Source organism: Schistocerca gregaria, chromosome 6 (genome assembly GCF_023897955.1).
Source record: "Schistocerca gregaria isolate iqSchGreg1 chromosome 6, iqSchGreg1.2, whole genome shotgun sequence".
Classification (NCBI taxonomy): domain Eukaryota; kingdom Metazoa; phylum Arthropoda; class Insecta; order Orthoptera; family Acrididae; genus Schistocerca; species Schistocerca gregaria.
Window position 1 is genome coordinate 152,492,669 of NC_064925.1, and position 21,663 is coordinate 152,514,331.

At 44.4% G+C, this 21,663-nt stretch overlaps 1 protein-coding gene across 1 annotated transcript in view; it reads right to left on the reverse strand.

The window, feature by feature from the left end:
• Window positions 1–21,663, reverse strand: part of LOC126278778 (protein O-mannosyl-transferase TMTC2) — a 990,803-nt gene that overhangs the window by 795,737 nt on the left and 173,403 nt on the right. Inside the window, exon 3 of the mRNA XM_049979055.1 lies at window positions 2,957–3,052. Coding sequence (XP_049835012.1) covers window positions 2,957–3,052 — 96 coding nt within the window. The remainder of the gene's footprint in view (window positions 1–2,956; window positions 3,053–21,663) is intronic.

Below are 21,663 nucleotides of genomic sequence, written 5' to 3' on the forward strand. Positions count from 1 at the left end.
GAATGGTAGATCCAGCCTATTTTCCCATACTAAATCCGGTCGAGCACATTTGGGATGCGTTGTGGGACGTATTGCAGCACGACCACATGCTCCAACGAACATTTTACTCTTCATTCCCACCTTCCACGTGACGTCACGTCATTCACCGTCGCTTTTTGGGGTGTGCGACGCTTCGCCAGTCGGTTGAGCATCGGCCCGTACGTCTTACTGTCGTACGCCGGATTGTGCGAGTACAGCTTGCATCTCAGAAGGGGTGCAGGCTCTGTGCTAAATCATTTCAGAAGTTTGGTTTTCCACACTGCCCGGAGAGCAAAAGAAGCTGTGGCTGTATGTTGCTGGTGTGGTTGTAAGCTATCGGTTCGGTTTGACAATGTGGTACGCAGTTTGTTTTTTTCCACTCTTCTCCTATAAGGGATAACACAAAGTTATGGATGACACCTATTTGTGTGACATTAATCTGTAATGGAAGCATATCATTAGAGGTATCTGTCAGTATAGGAGCACAAATTACCTTCCGTCGTGATCACACACCGTATTAAGAAACGTTTTAGCATAAAAGTGTCATGTCTCCTCGTCTCAATGCACTTTTATTTCAGTTATATAATGTAATATACTGTAGTATGTTTCATCGAGCTGTGTTACTAGGCAGTACCACCTCGTCCGAAAGCTACTTTCATTCTTAAGTATACCACTCAGCGTATTTAGAAAAAGCGACCAAAGATCAGAGAGTTATATGTATATACAATTAATTGTTCTTGTCTTTGTCTACTGTTTGCGATGGATTTGCAGGTCCTGTATCAGACAAGTCATTAAGTTTATCAGAGTGAGAGTAAATGCCTATCAGTAAAATATAAAAAGTTTATAACCATATTCAAAACAGGTAAAGGTCTTCATGACCTGTACTCTTTCTATATATTACTAATAACTAATCGAACATTTATTGTATCTTATGCTTCTTACGATTAACGATTTGTTCCACAGATGACGCTCCTACCTAGGTGTAAGAGTCAGGAAAGAAACGCACACTTAATTGTATCTGTATGGTTCCCTGATTTTTGTGCTACTTGATTAACAGCGCATGAACATTACTTCACCAATTACCGCCCATGGCCAATAGGTATGAATCGCACATACTTTAACTGTACTTTACTAAACTCACGCCGGCCGCGGTGGTCTCGCGGTTCTAGGCGCGCAGTCCGGAACCGTGCGACTGCTACGGTCGCAGGTTCGAATCCTGCCTCGGGCATGGATGTGTGTGATGTCCTTAGGTTAGTTAGGTTTAAGTAGTTCTAAGTTCTAGGGGACTAATGACCACAGCAGTTGAGTCCCATAGTGCTCAGAGCCATTTGAACCATTTTGAACTAAACTCACACGTAAATTTTGTGAAAATACTTTTACTTGTCTTGTCGTTGTAATGTAGACTTTTCTTCTTTTTGCCTGTTGTAGCATCTGAAGATGGCCTTTGTAGGCCGAAACCGGTAAAGACTGTCTCATAAGAAATGACTGTGTCAAAAATTAAAAAATGTTCGTTTCAGAATGTAGATGTTGTTCTGCTAGTGCTAATTACAAAAGAAGTGCAAGTGACAAGCAGTGGCTCGATACCGTAATCTCAATACTAGAATCCTAATATCTTCTTTGCTATAACGTAATAACCTTTTGCCTCATAAATTACAAATTAAATCGAGAAGTATAGCATTTCATATATTTCCACCGTGCCGCACATTTTTGCTAATGAAAACGTCTATTGCTTTCACTGATGCAGAACCGTCAATCACGAAACGAATTTAAGCTCCTGCTAACGTCATTCCATGAGCTGAAGCAATAAAAATTGCAGCTTATTAAACGGGAGGTGACAGGGTACGTCATACCCCATTTATTTCATATGTCGAGAAACGGACAGAGACAGCAGCAGCCCACGGACAGAGTGAAACATGAAAAATAATAGCCGCATATATAGCGCGCGTCGGGAATCAGAATTTATCGCGTGTGGCTATTCGCCGGTAGACACGAGAGCAATGTGACACGCTACTGGGCACTGAAACAATAACCTAGTGTGTTATTGTGCCTACTGACCATCAGATGAAAGCTAATACACGGACGGCGTATTGTCGTCTATTTACGACACTAACGGAACAGTTATCCAATCACACCCAACTTCATCGACCTACATGTAAGGGACAGTCAAATAAAAAAGAGTCAGATGGAAAGAAGGACAGTGAACTGTTTATGTAAAAAATAGTCGCCATAGCTGCCAATACGTTTGTGCCACTTGGGGGAAGACAGTCAATGCCTTCATCTAAAAAAGTTTACGGTTGTCTACAGGACGATGAGTACAACCAGCTGTCCGCCTATTCATCCGAAGCAAATCGACGGCAACGAATAACTTTCTTTAGGGCTCCCGTCAACATTCCTGGACATTTGGATTTGACAGCGAATTTCTGTTTTGTGCAAACTGTGCACGTATCGCTCTGAATCGTACGGTCGTGTTCCAGACACTCAATCAGCAGTGGGCCTTCTGAGAGAAAAAGCGCGTCATTTGTTTTCCGGAGCTGTGGCGTAGCTGTTGTTTCGACAAAGCTCGGAAGCCCGTACACATACTCAATGCAATCCCGATCACTCCCCATGCGATATCCATGTTTCTCTAGCCCTGAAGACATTCGTGGCCGTTGATTTGCTTTGGACGAAGAAGTGGAAATCTTGATACAATCATTGTTCCACAGGATGTCTCAAATATTTTTCGTGGAGTTATTAACCGTCTTGTCCCAGTGCAGAATAAACGTATTATTTATGCCGGTTACTTTTGGGATACTGAACATTTAATTTTTTTGCATGTGCCTAGTTTTCATTTGACTGACCCTTACACATGCTTCCGCGAGTGTATGCAATTCAAGTCGCTGACATGTAAAATTAAACCTGGCAATAAGAGTTAAGAGTAAAGGCCTTCACTGCAACTGACCTGTCATCATAGACAAATCCCGCGTCCAAGGTGCCATAGTACAGCAGGCCCGCCATCAGGCAGCTGCCCACACTGACGACATCCATTGCTGCCAACCTGCAAACAGTGAAATTATCATGGTAATTACAGCAAGAAATAAACAATACAAATTATCTCTGCTACTTAAATGCAAACAGTCCTCTCCAGTACAACGTATCAAACAGCTCATACTGATTAAAAGAACAAAGTACTCACACAGAAGGCCAGCAGTGAAACGACACCGCTATCTACACTCATGCTCATAAATTAAAGATAATGCTGATACATGGTGAAACAACGCTCTGGTGGGCAGTTTGTGGGTTTCAATCACCTCGGGGTATGACGATGCGGTGCATTTGACCTGCGGTCGTCGCACGGTGGCGCTGGCAGCAGTCCACATACGCAAAGGTGTGTTGGTGCATGTCAGAGTACGGTGCAGCGAATAAGTGTGCAGACGTTTTAAGACCTGCTAATGGTGACTGTGTGTTGAAAGAGGCTCAAAGAACACATATTGAGGACATTATGGGGGTGGAATACTAGGGAGACTGGAGGATGGTCAAACACAGAAGGTCGTAGCACGGGCCCTCCGCGTGCCACAAAGTGTGACCTCAAGATTATGGCAACGATTCCAGCAGACAGGAAACGTGTCCAGGCGCTACAGTAAGGGACGTCCACGGTGTAAAACACTCCAAAAAGACAGATATCTCACCATCAGTGCCCACAGACGGCCACGGTGTACTGCATGTACTCTTTCTGCAACCACTGGAACACTCGTCTCCAGACACACTGTCTATAGACGACTGGAAAGACATGGATTATTCGCCCAGAGACCTGCAACGTGCATATCACTGACCACTGGTCACAAGAGAGCCCGTAAAGCCTGGTCTGAAGAACATAGCACATGCTCATTCGAACAGTGGTCGCAGGTTATGTTGACAGACGAGTCCAGGTATATTTTGAACAGTGATTCTCGCTGGGTCTTCATCTGGCGTGAGTCATGAACCAGATACTAACCCCTTAATGTCCTTGAAAGGGACCTGTATGGATGTCGTTGTTTGATGGTGTGGGGTGGGATCATGATTGATGCACGTACACCCCTGCATGTCTTTGACAGAGGAACTGTAACAGGTCATGTGTATCGGGACGTCATTTTGCACAAGTATGCCCGCCTTTCCATGGGTGCTGTGGGTCCCACCGTCCTCCTGACGGATGATAACGCACGGCGCCACCAAGCTGCCATCGTGGAGAAGTACCTTGAAACAGAAGAATCTGGCGAATGGACTGGCCTTCCTGTCTCCAGACCTAAACCCAATCGAACACGTCTGGGATGCTCTCGGTCGACGTATCGCTGCAAGTCTTCAAGCCCCAAGGACACTTCAGGAGCTCCGACAGGCCCTGGTGCAAGAATGGGGCGCTGTACCCCAGCAGCTGTTCGACCACCTGATCCAGAGTATGCCAACCCATTGTGCGGCCCGTGTACGTATGCATGGTGATCATATCCCATATTGATGTCGGGGTACAAGCGCAGGAAGCAGTGGCGTTTTGTAGCACATGTGTTTCGTGACGGTTTTCTCAACCTATAACCAATACCGTGGACTTACAGATCTGTGTCGTGTACGTTTCCCATCTGCCTATGCTGTTAGCGCCAGTTTTGTGTAGTGCCACGTTGTATGGCACCACATTCTGCATTTATCCTTAATTTATGGGCATGAGGGTACTTACTGCTACAAATTTGATGTGCATTAATGCTAATGTATCAATTATTATCTCGGTAGATAAAAGCAAACATCGTCAAATCAGGCCCAACGGTACCGATGGACCCCCGTGTCATTCTAAACCCTTAGGCGTCACCGGATGTTGATAAGGAGGGGCATGTTATCAGCACTAGAGATGGGCAAACGCGTTCATTCTTGGGAACTAGTTCACTGCTGATCGTTCGTTTTTGGAACCGTTCATTTTTACTCGTTCACCGTGCATTTGTTCTTGGTTCATGGTTCTTATGAAAAACTGAAAACTAGTAGTGTAGGTGACTGAAGGATGGAGGGCATCAAGAGGGGCACTTGCCTCCCCCTGGAGTATAGAGTTTTTATCCATTACAGGATTCTTACACAATTTTGGAAGTAATTTCTGTGATTCTGCAGAACTTCTCGTGTAGACAACTATAGCGTTGTGTGGTTGATCGCAGGGAAATAATATAGGGTGGCGCACGGAAAACCGGTCCCGAGTACATACTGCTCGCCAATTACGGACGACGTGTTGTCCGTTACGAGCAGATATAACAAACAGACAAGCATGTAATAATTAGGCAGTGAAAAAATAACAAGCTATTGCAAGTAACAATTGCGAAACAATCGATGCCGATGTGTATATATCTGGAGAAGAGAACATGTAAATATCACGCGACGCGCATGGGCTATAGCACATGTAGTCCTGAAAACCTGTTGGTGGCTGTTTCACAACTTAATACACCACAAGTGCCTTCTATAAAATTCTTTGTTTCGACTTCCACTACATAGCTATGCTAAGTTGTAAACAATAATCTTTTACACCCTGTATATACTTCACGTTGTCTCTGAGTTCGTAGGCGAAGTAGACTTTTTGGAAGCATAAAATAAAATGTGGTTTTGTCATCATACTTGCGTCACACGCTTAGTAAAAATTAGGTATTTATGTTTCATTATTAAAGTTAATGCAGCAAAAATAATAATTAAGTTCGGAGTAATAACTTTTTGGTTTCAAAGCTCCTTCTGAACAAATGTTTTTGAGATAATAAGTAAATACGATTTTATGGCAATCTTTTCAAATGGAGAAGCACCGCTTTTGCTACTAAGCCAGAATGACCCACAACCCACTTTTTTCCAAAGAAACCAAAGTAGCAGGTAATGCAAATTATAACCAACCAAACTTAAAAATAATTAGAGCCTTCCTAAATGTAATGTTTAGTATATGAAAGATGCACGAAAATCGTTTCATATGAATTTTCTTACACTAGAAATTAAGCAAATTATTGAAAGTTAGTTGCTGAATCAAGTCGATGGAACCAAAAAATATATGAATAACAAACAAAACTTGCCTTGTTATAAGTATGTCTTCTGCTGTTCATCGATATAATGAAGTGAGCTGATTTGCTCTTTTGTTATCTGAAAAGACGTACCTCTTACATACAACGTGATTTTTATGTAATTTACATAACTATAAAATGCTTTTTGATTACCGGTCGTGGACGCTGAATAGCCAGACACAAATGGAAGAACAATTTGGAACACATGTAAAATGGGCGAGCGCAGTGAAAGAAACGAACTGGATACTGAACTAACTAGGAGCAGTATTTTTTTTGTCTCATTTTATTCGCTTTTGTTCATTGCATCTGCTCGGGGCGGACGTCGTAAGACAACCGTATAAGTTCGTTATTGATCGATGAACTCAGTTTTTTTTATTACAGAGGGCACATAACCCTCTGACCGAACACGCTGAGCTACCCTGCCTGCTGGAGCAGTCGGCAGTAGAACTGAGACAGGTGGTCATGCGAAGAACGATGACTGCGGCCGAGGGAGAGCGAGACAGAGAGGAGTACGCGACCGAGGCTCGAACGAGAACTGCTGAAGTGACCGCCGCGAACGAAATCGACTACAGTACTATGAACCGGGAACTATACGTAGCGAACTATGAACCTATCGTTCCTTCAAATTCGTTCCTCGGTCCTTTAGTTCACCTTGGTGAACCGTTCCTTTGCACCCGTTCGTTCGCGAACTATCCATCTCTAGTCAGCACCCCATTCTTCCGGCTAATGTCAGTTTTCGTGACCGGTGCGGCTGGTTCTCAATCAAGTAGCTCCTCAATTGGTCTCACAAGGGCCGAGTGCACTCCACTTGCCAACTTCTCTCGTTAGAACCTCACGGTACCCCATTTATCGCCTAATCTCAGTTGCAAAAATGCAGATTTTGCTGTGGTCCATCGTAGGAGTTTACCGGTATGTGGCGGCATTATACGTACCCTTCAAACTGGCGTCTGTAGTGGAGGTACATTCCAAGGAGAGAGATCTGTGGTGAGCCGCCTAACGACCATAAAGAGCAACGACGGACCATATGTGCGGAATTCCTTGTGCGTTTCCATGCTGATCGTGACAAGATTTTATTGAACATCGTCACAGGTTATGAAATATAGATTCATCACTTCGAATCGGAAACTAAACAACAATCGATAGAGTAGCGACACATCACATCTCCTCTGAAGCGAGGTCCGAAGCTCGTGGTCTCGCTGTTGCGTTTTCGCTTCCCGAGCACTGGATCCCTGGTTCGATTACGGCTGCGTCTGGGATTTTCATCTGTCTCGAGATGACTGGGTGTTTGTGTTGTGCTCATCATTTCATCATCATTCATGAAAGTGGCGAAATAGACTGAGAAGCTGTATGGGCGCTGATAACCGCGCAGTTGAGAGCTCCACATACCATCATCATCTGAAGGGAGCCAGCCCCAGTGGCCGAGCGGTTCCAGGCGCTTCAGTCCGGAGCCACGCGGCAGCTACGGTCGCAGGTGTGAATCCTGCCTCGGGCGTGGATGTGTGTGATGTCCTTAGGTTAGTTAGGTTTAAGTAGCTCTAAGTTTAGGAGACTGATGACCTCAGATGTTAAGTCCCATAGTGCTTGGAGCCATTTGATTTTCCTCTGAAGAAAAAGTTCAGAGCCACACGGTCAGCCAGAAAATGCATGGCAGCAGTTTCTGGGACTGTGAAGTGGTTGTTCTGTTTCACGCTCCCCCACTCACACCCTCCCTCTTGGTACAACGCTCAACTCTGAATTGTATTGTGGTACCCATGAGTGCGTCCGTCGGCACAGCAATGCAATGAACTTTTCCTTCTCCACGACAACGCAAGGCCGCAGACAACTCTGCGCAGCCGGGAGAAGCTCACAAAATTTCATTGTCGTTGGTCTGTTCTCCCTCATCGACCCTAATGCCCGGATCTCGCAATTTCCGACTTCCATCTGTTTGGCCCAATGAAGGGTGCACTCTCCTGGAAGCAGTACGTGATAATTAGGACATTATTGATGAAGCAAGACGTTGGCTCCGACGTCGTCCTGTAGGGTTGTTCCACGTCGGTATACAGGCCCTCCGATTAATGTGCCGTAAGGCCGTCGCATTGAATGGAAATTATGTTGAAAATCAGTGTTTTGTAACCAGAAGAGTCGAGAGCCAGCCGCAGTGGCCCAGCGGTTCCAGGCGCTTCAGTCCGGAGCCACGCGGCAGCTACGGTCGTGGGTTTACTGGAATAATAAATTAAATCAACGTGCTTTCAGATAAAAGAAGAATGAGTTGTATTACTTACTGAACGCCACTCGTAGTTTCATCACAAAAATAAGTATTAATAATTACAGAGCTCATCGATAAATTTCGAACATCACGTAGGCGGCCTGCAACAAATGTTAAATGGCAAGAAGTGAACTACTTGCTTGGATATGCAAGTGTCTGGCATTTCGGAACAAACTCAAACTGTCTGCATTTTGTACTAAAGCAAAAATGACGTAGTAAGTTTCTCATTAAGAATTTGCTTTAGAATGCATGTGAGGAGAACCACTTATGCCCGGAGGAAAGCCGTCTTCTTACGGCACGTGGAAATGCTCGTGGACGAGGAGCTAGTGACGTCACAGCTTGGAATTTCACGTCCCCTACACTACAGAGTGTGAAATGAAGAATCTGGAATGTCAGACTTTGCTTTGTGGAGAGGAGCGTGCCCCATGAGATGCGACATCATTTTTATGATTCAAGCAGAATAGAGCAGCCTTCATGTTGTATTAAGTTAAACCACGTATTTGGATGGTTTCCTTTATCAGAGAGTACTTTTTATGAATATAAAGCGTTTCAAAGCACCAACAAACTGAGGATCTCTTGAAAACAGGACATTTTATCCATCAGTTATAATAAAGTGACTTATAACTACGTATCGGTAGAGCAAGACTTCCTATATTTAATGTTCACAGAATTACAACTTATGTGCCATGAAAATACATCTTTTCAGTGCTACGGCTCAATAATAATCTATCAAAATGGCATCGTTTTGGTACAGTACCATATAGTGACAGTTGTAGATACAGTCTTCATGGAGTCTACGGCATATAAGGAGGCCTGTATTCCAATTTGATGCTGTAGCGAAGTCTACAGAGTAGTAAGGTATGAAGTGAAAGGTGTATCTTTGGTTCCCTTCCTTCCAATTCCTTTTATCTTTGTTTTTCCTTTTGGTTTTTAGAGGATGAAGTCTTTATTATTAATTTCATAGAAATATTATGTGCAGCAGTCGATTTTATTTGCTATAAATGATGTATTTGTTGCAATTCTTGTTGCAAAGGCCAATGCGTAGAATGTCTCAGAAATCACAAGTAACTGAAAGTTTTTGCCGTTATGAGACATTGCGAAAATTCCACTGCACCGGCCGATTGGTTCTAGGCGCTTCAGTCCGGAACCGCTTGACTGCTACGGTCGCAGGTTCGAATCCTGGATGTAAATGATGTCCTTAGGTTACTTAGGTTTAAGTAGTTCTAAGTTCTAGGGGACTAATGACCTCATATGTTACCTCCCATAGTGCTCAGTGCCATTTGAACAATTTTGAACCAATTCCACTGCCGGAGAAAGCAATACACCATTTTGCAGGTTTCTAATTCACTCAAAATTTATTGTTGTAATAGTGCACTTGGAGTACATGAAATGATTACATTTACACACCAATAGCGCTAGCAGTTCTGAGGCACAAGGTTTCGACCCATGCTGAACCCCCCTCATTGGTACGTGGCACAGTCTCCACAGGAGGCTAAGTAGGCACTGACTCTGGAATTTAGTCTATAGTATAGATGGCGAATACTGTCCAAGGAGTCGTCATTCTAAGCCATCTGTTCACGTAATTCCTTCCTCCACCATATTCCACACATGTACGACTGGCCAGATATGTTGCGTCAAGTATTGCGGAGCACGTTGAGTTTCGTGGGCAGCGTGTGCTCTAGCGTTATCCTGTTGGAACAACACATCACCTTCTTGTTGCAAGAACGGCAAAAGGACGAGTCTAATAACGTTCTGCACGTACTGAGCCTTGGTTGGCCTCTTCTGCAGAAACACGAAAGGTGAACGAGAGTTGTAGCTCGGTGCACCCCAAATCATAAAGCTGGAGGGGTGGGGGGTGGGGAGGGGTGGACGAATGCACCCTGTGGGACAGTGCTCACCAGTTTACGCTATAAGTGCAAACGAATATCACATACGTGCAGGTAGACTGCCTTCATCGATGAAGACCACGGCGTGCCATTCCATCTTTCAAGTCGAACCATGCACGCCGATATTGCGGCGTGAGTGTAAGACGGGCTAGAGGTGTGCGTGCCCGTAGTGCCAGTGCTAATAATCGGCTTGCAACACCGTGTTGCCACCTCTGGGCTCACAGTCCTCCTTCTCTGTGTTTTGGTAGCTGTGCTATCAGTCACTGCTGCACTTAGCCCACAATACGACGATCTTACCGGCCTTCTGCGCTTCTTGGAAGTCTAAGAAAAATTTAGAAATTTGTGGTAAGGTCTTATAGGACCAAACTGCAGAGGTCATCGATCCCTAAGCTTACACACTACTTAACATAATTAAACTAACTTACGCTAAGGACAACACACACACACACACACACCTATGCCCGAGGGAGGACTCGAGCCTCCGACGGGGAAAGCCACTCGGACCGTGACAAGATGCCTCAGATCGCTCGGCTACCCCTCACGGCAGAAGTCCAAGAATTCGGGTGGTGTGTGAGAATTATCATATGACGACTGATACCATCAACGTTGCCCATCTGAAGCAGCATGGCCAGCTTTTATAGCAATTCTCCGAAAGAACCCAACCACTCGGATGGCAACAACCTGACCACTTTGAAACTCACTCAGTTCGCTGTGGAAAGCACGAGTGCGTTTCCGTGGCTTGGTTGCCTGCTTGATTCACACTTTTGCACCAGACTGAGCCTTCTGGCTATGAGTGTTCCCGGGTTCTCGAGTTCGATTCTCGGCGGGGTCAGGGATTTTCTCTTCCTCGTGATGACTGGGTGTTGTGTGATGTCCTTAGGTTAGTTAGGTTTAAGTAGTTCTAAGTTCTAGGGGACTGATGACCATAGCTGTTAAGTCCCATAGTGCTCAGAGCCATTTGAACCATTTTTTGTTCCCTGTTAATGGGTAGACGCAGATTGCAGACTGGTAGCTATGCCACTACGCTGGAGAACAATGTTCAAACCATTATTAGTACATCTACTATCACTCATGTGGCACACGACATCATGAGGTCAAAATCGACGTCGTCTTTTCAGATGTACAATTTTTTTAGCAGTGTATATATAACTCCTAGTTTTATCATGTGCCACTTGTTTGTATATTGTCGGTAAATATGTTTTTCGGTGGCGGTGATCAGCTTAGAAATAAAATATCCTTATACGTTCAAACGCGCTGCTTCCTGGACTCGGCTGGCCCGCCGGCCCCGGATTAACGACGGCGGCCGATGTGCCAGCTAGCCTCGGTGTGATTTTAGGCGGTTTTCCACATCCTACTAGGTGAATACGGGGCTGGTCCCCACGTCCCGCTTTAGTTACACGACTCACAGACATTTGAAACACATTCACACTATTTCACGATTTACACTAGATGCAGACAGCTGGGGTGCGCTACTTCGGTCCCAGGGGGTATGGGTGGTGGCAGGAAGGTCATCTGGACACCCCTTGAAGTTAACCATGCCAGTTCCGTACTTAACACTGTCGACCCTGCGCACAATGCGGGATAAAGGCGGTAGCAAAAGAGAGAAAGTAAAAGAAAGATCCATTGAAACGAAATTACGAAATACGCGACGATCTTGAAATTCATTTCATGAAGTACGTTACTTCGGAATGATGGTAGCCAATGCAAGATCGAGAATATGGATATCATGAATGTGGAAACTAATAGTAGACACTATACATGAACTGCATTCATGTTCAGAAAAAAACAGAACACCTTGAACGACTAGAGATAAGTATTCATGTACACTGGACATATACATTGGTATGTCCTACAGAAATGATTAACATTTGAACTTTATCAAAAAAATGGTTCAAATGGCTCTGAGCACTATGGGACATAACGCCTGACGTCACCAGTCCCCTAGAACCTTAGAACTACTTAAACCTAACTAACCTAACGACATAACTCACATCCATGCCCGAGGCAGGATTCGAACCTGCGAGCGTAGTGGTCGCGCGGTTATAGACTGTAGCGCCTAGAACCGCTCGGTCAATAATGGTCGGCGAAATTCATTAGCCTACAAACTTAGTGGCAGTATCGATATCATGGCGCAGCACCACCTACTAGTGTAAATTTCCTGCAGCACTCGTTATCGTATGAACCGAAGGTAATGGATCTCTGTTATTAGGCAGAAGTGCAAAATGGTTCAAATGGCTCTGAGCACTAAGGGACTTAACATCTATGGTCATCAGTCCCCTAGAACTTAGAACTACTTAAACCTAACTTACCTAAGGACAGCACACAACACCCATTCATCACGAGACAGAGAAAGGCAGAAGTGCAGGATGTCTTGCAAATGTATGCGCGAGCCGTATCGTCTGATCAGTGAGTTTGAAATAGGGTGCATTATGGGCACGAGAGAATGTGATGCATCCATCCGTGAAATTTTTGCTCGTGTTGGACGAAGTGCTTCTTCAGTGCGATGGGTGTGTACAGAATGGTTCACGGAAGGCCGTAGAACGCGAAGAGTTTGACCACGTCGCACCATGCAGACCACTCTCATCATCCGTGTGACATTGCATGACAGATCTGCGACATCGTCGGTTCCTGGGCGACGGTGGAACAGGTCGGTTCCTGGGCGACGGTGGAACAGGTCGTACACATGTGAACATCGTCCACTTCTCCACCTACCTTTGACGAACGTGCAGAGACATGCTAGACGGCAATGATGTACGGAGCGACGTCACTGGGGACAGGAATGGTATCAGATTGTGATTTCAGACGAATTCAGGTTCAGTTTGTTTGAAAATGATGGCCCCGTTTTGCTTCACCGCAGACGTGGGAAGCGGCATCACCTTGAAAGCATTCGCGCAAGGCATACAGCGCCGACTCAGGGCCTTAAAGTATGGGTTGCTATTGGGTGCAACCATTTACAAATCGCAGTTAGTGCTTGTCCAGGGCACTGTGAACAGCATTACCTACATGAATGACATCTTGCGAGCAGTAGCCCTACACTTTTTGTACAACATCCCAGATGCCATTTCTCAGCAAGACAATGCACGAAGTCATGCCTTCTAGTTGTCACAGGAAGTCAGCCTTTTGTCCTGGCTGCCAGGTCACCAGACTTGTCACCAATCCAAAATGTGTGACATTACGGGTGCAGCGGTGTGACCCAATGCCAACCACCACAGAGAACTTCGGAACCAGATGCACGCAGCATGGATGGCTATATCACACGACGACTAGCGCCTTATTGGCGTCGATACGATCACGCACGGAACGAGTAATCAGGGTCTAATGCGGACCCTGTACCTACTACGCTAGACAACACATTTTTTCAGAGCACAGCTATGCACATATATTCTGAATATGAACACCATATCTCTAGTTGTTCAAGGTGTTCTTTTTTCTTAAGGTTAGTAGGTGTTTAACTGAATACATGAAATAGCATGAGGATTCGAGCGATTTAACGAATAGCTTCTACTAGATTACTTGTCAGATCGTTGTACAGCATTAATCGCTGTTAAAGCCATCAGTCACTCCAGAAACTCCTTCGCCATTTCCTCCGCTTTTCTTGGACATCGCTAACAGAGTTACAGCAACTATTTACAGGATTCCATTATCGCAAAAGAAAATATTTGATTTACTCGTCATATGCTGCAGGCTACCGCTGGAGAGCACTGACGTGGCAAATATCGCGAGGAAAACGTTCCGTGAGACGCAGTACGTCGTCTCCGAAAGTGCAGCAACCACAATGGACACCACGCCTGGGGTATTTCGCGATGAGAAACACGTCTCGTGTGAAGGCGGCGTAAGGAGGAGAAACGTCTACCGACACGTTTTGGCTTTCGCACAGTGGTAGGGCCACGGACTATCGAGACGGTTTATCACTCTGTGATATCGTTCCTTGCGTTGGTTCCGCTCCCACAACTGTCATATGAATACGGACGCGTTAATTTCAGGGGCGCCACAACTCCAAGAACGTCCCCAGTTATTAGCGCCTGAGAGTACCTGTAATTCGCTGTGACTCTGCACGATATTTTAGCAACGACACGAACCTTGACTCAGGACATGGATTTTCTTGCAGCAAGACACGGGCGATACTATGACGTCTGCAGTAACACGACCGTCAGCACGGCCTTTCCTTTGAAGCGGCAGCAGAGGCGTGTCTACGGTCTCTACTGGAGTGCCACTACGTTGCCTCTTCAGTCGAAAGACCACAGGAGGTATGAAAACTTTGTAAAATGGCATAACGCCAGCAGTACCAACACATTTTACACACTTTATTAGTGATGATTAGTAAGCTGAAGTGTAAGAGATTAATAACGAAGAATCAGTGCACAATAAAGTGGGAGACGGATGTACTAAGGGATGAAGAGATACGCTTCAAATTCTCCAACACTATGGATATTGCGACAAAGAACAGTATAGTAGGCAGTTCAGTTGAAGAGGTTCAAAATGGTTAAAATGGCTCTGAGCACTATGGGACTTAACATCTGTGGTCATCAGTCCCCTAGAACTTAGAACTACTTAAACCTAACTAACCTAAGGACATCACACACATGCATGCCCGAGGGAGGATTCGAACCTGCGACCGTAGCAGTCGCGCGGTTCCGGACTGCGCGCCTAGAACCAGTCGAAGAGCAAACGATGCCTCTAAAAATTATAGAAATTGGAAAGAAAGCTGTAAGAGCAAACAATGTAACTGGGAAGAAACCGTGGGTAACAGAAGAAATATTTACTTGATAGATGAAAGAAAAAGTAAAAAAAATGTCCAGAGAAATTCGGAACTACAGAAATACAACTCGCTTAGGAATAAAATACGAGGGCTATTCGGAAAGTAAGGAACGACAGGTCACGAAATCGATACCACAGTGAAAATCGAAACTGTTTTATTTGCAACAGTTAGCTACGACTTCCAGCTACTTATCTCCATAGTCCCCGAACAGACTTAGACGTTTGTCGTATCGTTGTACCAACTTTCCAATACCCTCGTTATAGAAGGCAGCCGCCGGTACTTCCCGCCAATTCTCTACTCTGGCCTACATCCCGTTGTCTGTGCCAAAATTTTGTCTTCATAGCCAGCGCCTCATGTGAGCAGAAATGAAACCGATAGGGAGACAATTACGGGCTGTATTGTGGTTAATGAAACATTTCCAATTGAAAACGATGCAGAAGCATCCTCACTGCCCCTGCAGAATGTAGCTGAGAATTGTCTTGAAGAACAAAACGCAAGGCAGATATGTAATGTTGGCTGCATAGCTTCAGGCTACATTTCTCACCAGCCTCTTATACTTGGCGGGAGGCGCTATTGTTCAAGGTATCTTTATGAGCTCCATGTGTGCTCAGAACTAAAAAGAGCGACTTAACGCTATCAGCGAGCATACTAGGGACACTGCCCAACACACCTGTGCAAAATTTCATCGGATTTTCACTGTTGTTTCATTTCGCGTTCGATCGTTCCTTGCTTTCCAAAAAAACCTCGTAAATAATATGTGCAGGGAAACAGACGAAATGGCTGCATGTAACAAAGTGAAGAAACTGAAAATGAATTGATTATCGGAAGGACTGACTCAGCATATTGAAAAGTCAGAACCACCTTCGGAGAAATTAAATGCAAGGATGTTAACATTAAGAGTGCAGTAGGAATTCCACTGTTAAAAGCAGAGGAAAAAGCGGACACGTGGAAAGAGTACATTGAAGTCTTCCTTGAGGAGGAATACTTGTCTGAAGACGTGATATAAGAAACAGGAGTCGATATAGTAGAGATGGGAACCCAGCATTACAATCAGAACACATTTTCCAGACAGTAGACACGTATACCATCCGATGTACTCGTAAAACTATACCACTCTACGACACAAAGTTCAGATGATACGACGTCATAAAGATTGAGTGAGACACATGAAAATGAAACTCCAGAGCCGACCTCGCTAGATATGCAAGTGAAATATGTGTACATGTACGTGTGGATTATTTTAAATATATGTGAAATATATTTGACAAGCAGGTCTTTGGGCAAAGCTGCGACTATAAAAGCTCGTCCTAAGCCCCTGGTACGACTTCACTGCCGCGCGGACTATCCGCGTGGTCTGATGCGTCTTGCCACAGTTCGCGTGGCTCTCCCTGTCGGAGGTTCGACTCCTCCCTTGGGTGTGTGTGTTATCCTTAGCGTAAGTTAAATTTATATTAAGTAGTGTGTGAGCCTAGGGACCGATGAACTCAGCAGTTTGGTCCCATAGGAATTTACCACAAATTTCCAAAATTATTTCACTCTGGTTTGGTGCGCATCTTAGTTACGATCTCCAAAGAAATACCGCTTGAGGAATGGACGACCAGCCTCCTATTGGGGATGTAGATAGTAACATGGTGAGAACAGGGGGTGAGGAGGTGACGTACGGAGTGAGGGGGAGAGGAGGAGCTGGACAGAGGAACGAAAGAGGTGGAAGGAAAGATATGAACAGTGATGAGGGGGAAGAAATAAACAGAATCCAAGGAGGGAAACAACACGGAACCAGAAGAGGAGCAGATAGAGAGAGGAGAGGAGGCGATGGGCAGAGGAAAGAGAGGGAGATGGACAGCGAGCTATGCTGGAAATTCTTTGCTGAATGGTTATAATTTCTCGCGTTAAATTTTCTGACAATGGAAGGTTAATCTTCGGATACCTGTTTCCTTGTTTTTATAAAGGACATTTTGACAGAAGTGAAATTTTATTTAGTGGAATTATTAACTATCATTCACACATGATAACATAGATTTCTGCGGCCGCTCTCGTAGTCTGAAAGTTCTTGGGTTTTCATAGTGCAATACCGATTCCAGACACTTCAGATTCGACCTTTTGGTCTTCTTTCTTACAGTCTCTCCCTGTAGGTGGCTATATCCAGAAGACTGAACGTCGGATCCGCAGATTCCTGGATAAGCTCATGATACTTAGAAAATTGGGTGCATTAGATTGAAACAAAAAAAGGAAAAATCTGCAAAATACAGGCCTAAATTATCCGGGTTACAGGTTATCCTCTCACACTTCGGCAGTTACGGAAAAAAATAAAAACAGAAACAGGCCTGAAGTATGTTATAATTAAATCGAATATTTAAGTCTATAACACAATTTCTGGTTGTTAAGTAGATGATGAAAACGTCCACGAGTGGTTGAATAGCGATGCCTCTGAACCGGGAGCAACTAAAAGACGCGGAGATAGTGAAAATAATTTCGTGGGCTTTCAAATGTAGTGTTACGATGTTTTGAAAACAGAATAAATGACAAAACATGGTTAAAATTGCTGTGAGCACTATGGGACTTAAGTTCTGAAGTCATCAGTCTCCTAGAACTTAGAACTGCTTAAACCTAACTAACCTAATGACATCACACACACATCCATGCCCGAAGCAAGATTAGAACCTGCGATCTTAGCGGTCTTGCGGTTCCAGATCGTAGCGCCTAGAACCGCTCGGCCATTAGAATAAATAACAGTTTCCAGGAAAACTATACACGAGGACTGGAACTTAAATAGTGGCAACTACTTATTCACAACCAATGCAAAAGAGTTACATGTTTGCACCTGTTGCTGTCCTTCAAGATAGTCACCAGCGTTGTCTAGAACCCGTTGTCAGCGATGTGGAAAGCGTACTATACGGTTAGCAGAGCCTGTTCTGTTTGGTGGTGCGAAAGGAGCGGCCTACTGCCTGTCGAATCTCTGAAACATTTCGGAAGCGAATGCCACTGTCTATGCACTGTATTACTGCTCTTTTCTGGAGCATCACCTACGACCAGCTTTGCGAAGGAAGCGGCGACGCTTCCGGCACAACCCACCCGTCATTTTGCACAACAATGCGCGGGCGCATACAGCTCAATCTGTGGCCTCTGTGTTCGGTCGATGGGACTGGGAAGTACTGCATCATCCTCCATACTCCCTGGACGTACGTCGTTGTGACTTTGATTTGATTCTGAAGATAAAAGAACCACTTCGTGGCATTCACTTCAGAACTGTTCCAGAGATTTGACAGGCAGCAGACCGCTCCATTCGCACCATCAACAGAACTGGCTGTGCTAAAGGTATACTACGCCTACCACATCGCTGGCAACGGGTATTACACAACGATCGTGACTACTTTAAAGGACAGTAACAGGTGCAAATACGCAACTCTTTTGTATCGGTTGTGAATAAATAGTTGCCACTATTTAAGTTCCAACCTTCGTATATTTTGAACTTTCCATGTTTTTCAGTTACCCGTACAGGCTCCAGTCCGCACTAATCCGGATAATCGGGAGGTTGTTGTAATCCAAAAATGACTTCCGTACCAACAGAACAATTTTCCCTCCCAATCACTTCCCCTTGTTCGGTAACGCATAAAGTATCCTTATGTAATATTTTGACTATACTAATCAATTACTGATTTGACGAGCAAATAAATCGTACTTATTAACTGTCCTACACTAGAACTAGTGACTGTAGTTAATGGTGGAAGAGAGACAGAGAGAGAGAGAGAGAGAGAGAGAGAGAGAGAGAGAGAGAGCGTTATCGAACGTGACGTGTGTGTTGAGAGACATTTCATGCAAAACTGGCCAAGGCAGTGACCCTCAAACGGGCTGTGGGCCAACTTGCCGCTAGAAAGATCGATCGGGCACACTTGCAGCTACAAAGCAGGGGACAGGAACAGGTGGATTGCTGCGGCAGAGTTATTGGGAGAATGGTTTCTCTCCCGTGAGAAACAGTGTATGTAAGTTGTCCCTCGCAGAACACTCACATGCATCTGAAATTAAGCAATCTGCCACGTTCTCCTCTTTTGCTTAGCTTAATTTGCGACCGTAGTTGGTAGTTCTTTCTCATCCTGACAGTCTAGCGACAAGCTGTACCTTCGCGGTACATGGGCCGACTGCACAAAAGCCTTCAAGTTTTTGAAAGATATTTCATAAAGGTTTGATTACAGAAACGCATTAGAACGTGCGATATTTTTTTGCCTTTTATCATTACACGATACCTGGTTGTAGTGTCGTCTTCGCATATTTCAAACAGCAATATTAGATGTGCTCCCTGCCTGAACTCGAAGCAGACTGTGAGCCAAGAGCATTGTCATGAACTCTACGGCTAGTCCAGAGACTGGCATATATTTTCATGCATTCTCAAATTTGTCTGAATTTCTGTAAAGACGTAGTTACTCAATACTAAATTTGCTAATACAGTTGTCTTTAAACACTCCTGACTGAATTCGAGTGGCTTCGAGACCTAACGCCAAGAAACTGTTGAGGGAGGGTGAGTGAGTGGGGCGCGACTTGGAGTATCAGTGAATGAGTCTGTTCCGGTCTGAATGATGGTAGAATGAAGGGCGTACGCTATATTACTTATCACTAAACATGCTGTCTACATTTTCCACTTACGGGAGCAAGTGCGATGTAGCGATTGTTAGACGAGTTCTTTAGCGCAAGTCCATGAAGCCGTTCCATGTATGTGCGATTTTCGAGCTAAACAACTGACGCAAGAAGTTAACCGGCAAAATTTTCTTTAAAAGATTAACTAATTTTAGTGTATGAGCGTTGATATAACGTTAATAAAACATTGAGAATAGTGAATGTCTAATGAATTACGAGGATCACTCCAAAAGAAATGCACACTATTTTTCTAAAAATACAGTTTTCATTCTGCATGTGTGAAAGTTTTACAGTTTGTAGATACATCCTTCCCACTTGTTTTCAAACTTAGCTCAACCTGTTCCCGTGAGTGGAGACGTCACAGCATGTATTCAAGATAGCTGCTACACTTGACTCAGAGGCAACGTGCTGTTATACAATTCCTGTGTTTTGAAAACGAGACAGTGGGAAACATCCACAAGAGGTTGAAAAAGGTGACTGGAGATGCTGCTGTCGATCGCAGTACAGTTAGTCGGTGGGCAAGCAGGTTACGTGATGAAAGCGGGCACGGCAATATTGAGGATTATCCTAGCAGCGGCAGTTCTCGTACTGCACACACTCCAGACAATGTGCAGAGAGTTAACGAATTGCTGACTGCTGACAGACACATCACAGTGAAGGAATTGTCACGCTACATTGGGATAGGGGAAGTAAGTGTTGGCAGAACACTGAAAGTGTTCGCGTTAAAAAAGTTTTGTGACAGGTGGGTTCCCAGGATGTGGATAGTGGCTCACAAAGAAACAAGAAAACAATATGTAGCGAAGTTCTGGAACACTACGGTAATGATGGAGATGAATTTCGTGGAAGAACTGTGACAGGTGATGAAACATGGCTCCATCATTTTTCACCAGAGACGAAGAGGCAATCAGTGGGGTGGTATACTGCAAATTCACCGATGAAAAAAAAAAAAAATGAAATCCACACCTTCTGGTGGAAAAGTTATGGCTACAGTGTTTTTCGATTCCGGAGGACACTTACTTGTGGACATCATGCCAAGTAGAACCACCATAAATTCTGATGGATGTGTGACGACACTGAAGAAACTTCAATCTCGACTCAGTCGTGTTCGACCACATCGGAAAAAGTAGGATGTTTTGCTATTGTACGACAATGTACGGCCACGTGTCAGTCAAACAACCATGGAAGCGGTCACAAGACTCCGATGTGCAACACTGAAACACCCGCCTTACAGTCCTGACCTGGCTCCATGTGTCTATCATCTCTTTGGGAAACCGAGAGACTCTCTTCGTGGAACAAGGTTTGAAGATGATGACTGCCTTGTGCACGCTGCCAAACAGTGGCTCCAACAGGTTGGTCTAGAATTTTACCGTGTGGATCTACAGGCTCGCAGATCGCCTAAGGCAATTGAGAGGAATGGAAATTATGTGGAGAAATGAAAATATTGTTCCTAAAGGATGTATTTACATACTGAAAAACTTTCAAATATGTAGAATAAAAGATGGAATAGAAAAATAGTGTGCATTTCCTTTGGAGAGACGCTCGTAAAAATCTGTGTTAGGAGCGTCCGCGCGACTATGCCTTTTATTTGACAGTAATCGGCTGTAGGAGAAGTCAACTCAAGGAAACGAATAATTTACCCACCGCATTGTCAAAATTACAGAAATACTCTCTAAAATCGTGGCAGGATGAATTACAACGGCATTAAAGCTAACTTGATTGCTTAGAAAATGATAGGTGCGTGTGAGATAAGGCAGCAGAATTCATTCATCTATCAGTAACTTTACACAGCAGCTTATCAATTTATAACACTATAAAAAGTGGCACAATAATTGTACATTTTAATATCAGATACTACGTAGGATATTAGCCGCAAATTTTGACTGCATTTAGGTACGAGCTTGTTTATTACCTGAAACATTTAAGCAAATGAGTAGTTGAATGTACTGGTAGCAGAGGAAGAAACCGGAACATCAGGTAGAGACTTCAGATGTCTAATAACAGTGAGCGGTCTTATCATTCATCATTCACGTTCTGTAGGAAGTGAGCTTCATCATACCAGAGTGCTAGCAAGTAGTAGCGACGGACAGTTATAGTAGACTTCTGTATCCC